Source organism: Nansenia antarctica (assembly GCF_963989245.1).
Source record: "Nansenia antarctica genome assembly, chromosome: 8".
NCBI classification, from domain to species: Eukaryota; Metazoa; Chordata; class Actinopteri; order Argentiniformes; family Microstomatidae; genus Nansenia; species Nansenia antarctica.
The window spans coordinates 22292084-22294849 of record NC_137678.1 but is presented as its reverse complement, the minus strand read 5'-3'; the positions used below and the strand labels follow the sequence as shown (position 1 = coordinate 22294849).

General features: G+C 50.9%; 1 protein-coding gene across 1 annotated transcript in view; it reads left to right on the top strand.

Moving 5' to 3' along the window:
• The window catches only part of LOC308163411 (uncharacterized protein KIAA0930 homolog), a 60054-nt gene extending 57288 nt beyond the window's left edge, over positions 1 to 2766 (top strand). The window contains exons 8-10 of the mRNA XM_080537596.1: positions 106 to 265; positions 1845 to 2000; positions 2600 to 2766. Coding sequence (XP_080393722.1) covers positions 106 to 265; positions 1845 to 2000; positions 2600 to 2640 — 357 coding nt within the window. The 3' untranslated portion in view covers positions 2641 to 2766. The remainder of the gene's footprint in view (positions 1 to 105; positions 266 to 1844; positions 2001 to 2599) is intronic.

The following is a 2766-nucleotide window of genomic DNA, read 5'->3' as shown; positions in this document are numbered from 1 at the left end:
CATGGGTTCTCTCTGTGTGTGTGTGTGTGTGTGTGTGTGTGTGTGTGTGTGTGTGTGTGTGTGTGTGTGTGTGTGGGGGGCGGGGTTCTCCTCTCGTGTCCTCAGGTTACCTCCTTCAGCACGCCCCCGACCCCGGAGAGGAACCGCCCCTCCTTCTTCTCGCCCTCCCTGCGCCGCAAGGTGCCCCGCAACCGCATCGCCGAGATGAAGAAGTCCCACTCAGCCAATGACAGCGAGGAGTTCTTCAGGGAAGAGGACGACGAAGGTGAGAGGGCCCACGTCACGCGTCACACCTCACATGTGAGAGAGAGATCAGCAGAGAGATATAAGCAGAGAGAGAGAGAGAGATATATAAGCAGAGAGATATAAGCAGAGAGAGATATAAGCAGAGAGATATAGGCAGAGAGAGAGATAAGCAGAGAGAGAGATATAAGCAGATAGATATAAGCAGAGAGAGAGAGATAAGCAGAGAGAGAGAGAGAGAGAGATATAAGCAGAGAGAGATATAAGCAGAGAGATATAGGCAGAGAGAGAGATAAGCAGAGAGAGAGATATAAGCAGAGAGAGAGATATAAGCAGAGAGAGATATAAGCAGAGAGATATAGGCAGAGAGAGAGAGATAAGCAGAGAGAGAGAGAGAGAGAGATATAAGCAGAGAGAGATATAAGCAGAGAGATATAGGCAGAGAGAGAGATAAGCAGAGAGAGAGATATAAGCAGAGAGAGAGATATAAGCAGAGAGAGATATAAGCAGAGAGATATAGGCAGAGAGAGAGAGATAAGCAGAGAGAGATATAAGCAGAGAGAGAGATATAAGCAGATAGATATAAGCAGAGAGAGAGAGATAAGCAGAGAGATATAAGCAGGAGAGTGTGACTGTAGTTGAAATTCGCTAAGTCAGAGTTTATTCGAATTACCTGTTTCCATAAAACTTGATGCGAACGAGAGGTGATTCTCATAAGGCAAAATTTACCTCAAGCGAGCGTATCGACTTTGTGCGAATTAGAGGTGATTTGCATCGAGTTTATGCGAATCAAGCCGTTTCCATAACATTTCTCATGCAGGTCGTCTCAAACTGATGCGAATCACCTCGAAATGCGAATCAGAAAGTTTTATGGAAACGCACCTCGTGTCTCTCTGCCTCCAGACCAGCTGAACACCTCTAACCTACCCCCCCCCCCCTCTCTCTCTGCCTCCAGACCAGCTGAACACCTCTAACCTGCCCCCCCCCTCTCTCTGCCTCCAGACCAGCTGAACACCTCTAACCTGCCCCCCCCCTCTCTCTGCCTCCAGACCAGCTGAACACCTCTAACCTGCCCCCCTCTCTCTCTCTGCCTCCAGACCAGCTGAACACCTCTAACCTGCCCCCCCCCTCTCTCTCTCTCTGCCTCCAGACCAGCTGAACACCTCTAACCTGCCCCCCCCCCTCTCTCTCTGCCTCCAGACCAGCTGAACACCTCTAACCTGCCCCCCCCCTCTCTCTCTCTCTGCCTCCAGACCAGCTGAACACCTCTAACCTGCCCCCCCCCTCTCTCTCTGCCTCCAGACCAGCTGAACACCTCTAACCTGCCCCCCCCCTCTCTGCCTCCAGACCAGCTGAACACCTCTAACCTGCCCCCCTCTCTCTCTCTGCCTCCAGACCAGCTGAACACCTCTAACCTGCCCCCCCTCCCCTCTCTCTCTGCCTCCAGACCAGCTGAACACCTCTAACCTGCCCCCCCTCTCTCTCTCTCTGCCTCCAGACCAGCTGAACACCTCTAACCTGCCCCCCCCCCCTCTCTCTCTGCCTCCAGACCAGCTGAACACCTCTAACCTGCCCCCCCTCCCCTCTCTCTCTGCCTCCAGACCAGCTGAACACCTCTAACCTGCGCTCCCGCTCTCTCTCTGGGACGGGCCGCTCCCTGGTGGGCTCCTGGCTGAAGCTGAACCGGACGGAGGAGTACTTCCTGCTCTTCTCCCACCTCACCTACGTCACCCTGCCCATGCACCGCATCACCACAGGTCAGGGGGTCAACCGCCACACGGGCCGGCATGGGGCTGTGTGTGTCAGTAGGAACGAGCGAGGTCAAAGTTGACAGAGGGGGAAACCGGCAGTTTGATTGGGTTAAGTTAAGGACAGTATAGTTCAGTAGCAGTCGCAGAGTATGAAGGAGGTTGCTCTGCCGATGAGGTGGGGAGACTATTTAGGATGCTCCTTTGTAAGTAAGTAAGTAAGTAAGGAATGTTTATTTATATAGCACATTTTACAACGACAAAATAGCCGTCCAAAATGCGTAACAGAAAACACTAGTAAAAGAGAAACAACAGATACAAATACACTAAAAACAAGGTGCAATACAAAATACAAGTGCAGAAATAAAAGTTTTTAAAAAAGTGCAGTGTCAATAAAAAGGTTTGTAAAAAAAATGTAAAATAAAGTGCAGTGTCAGGAGGCAGGCTCACCTCAGGTCAAAGGCCAGGGAAAAAACAGTCTTTATTTTGTGTCTTTAACGTGTGCATTTGAAAAACGAAAGCTTGGCCGAAACGTTGTTTGCGGTGGAATAAAGCAGATTTCATAGGCAGGCTTCACCTCATCGTTTGTCTTTCTGGTGCGTCCCCAGACATCCTGGAGGTCAGACAGAAGCCCATCCTGATGACATAGCAGAGCCCAACAGCCTCAGATCCCCACTACCAAGTGCCTACCAGCATCAGGCCACTGAGACAACACCAACAACACTACCACCTAGTGTCGAGACAGATGAACTACACCAAACGTCTAGTTAACGGA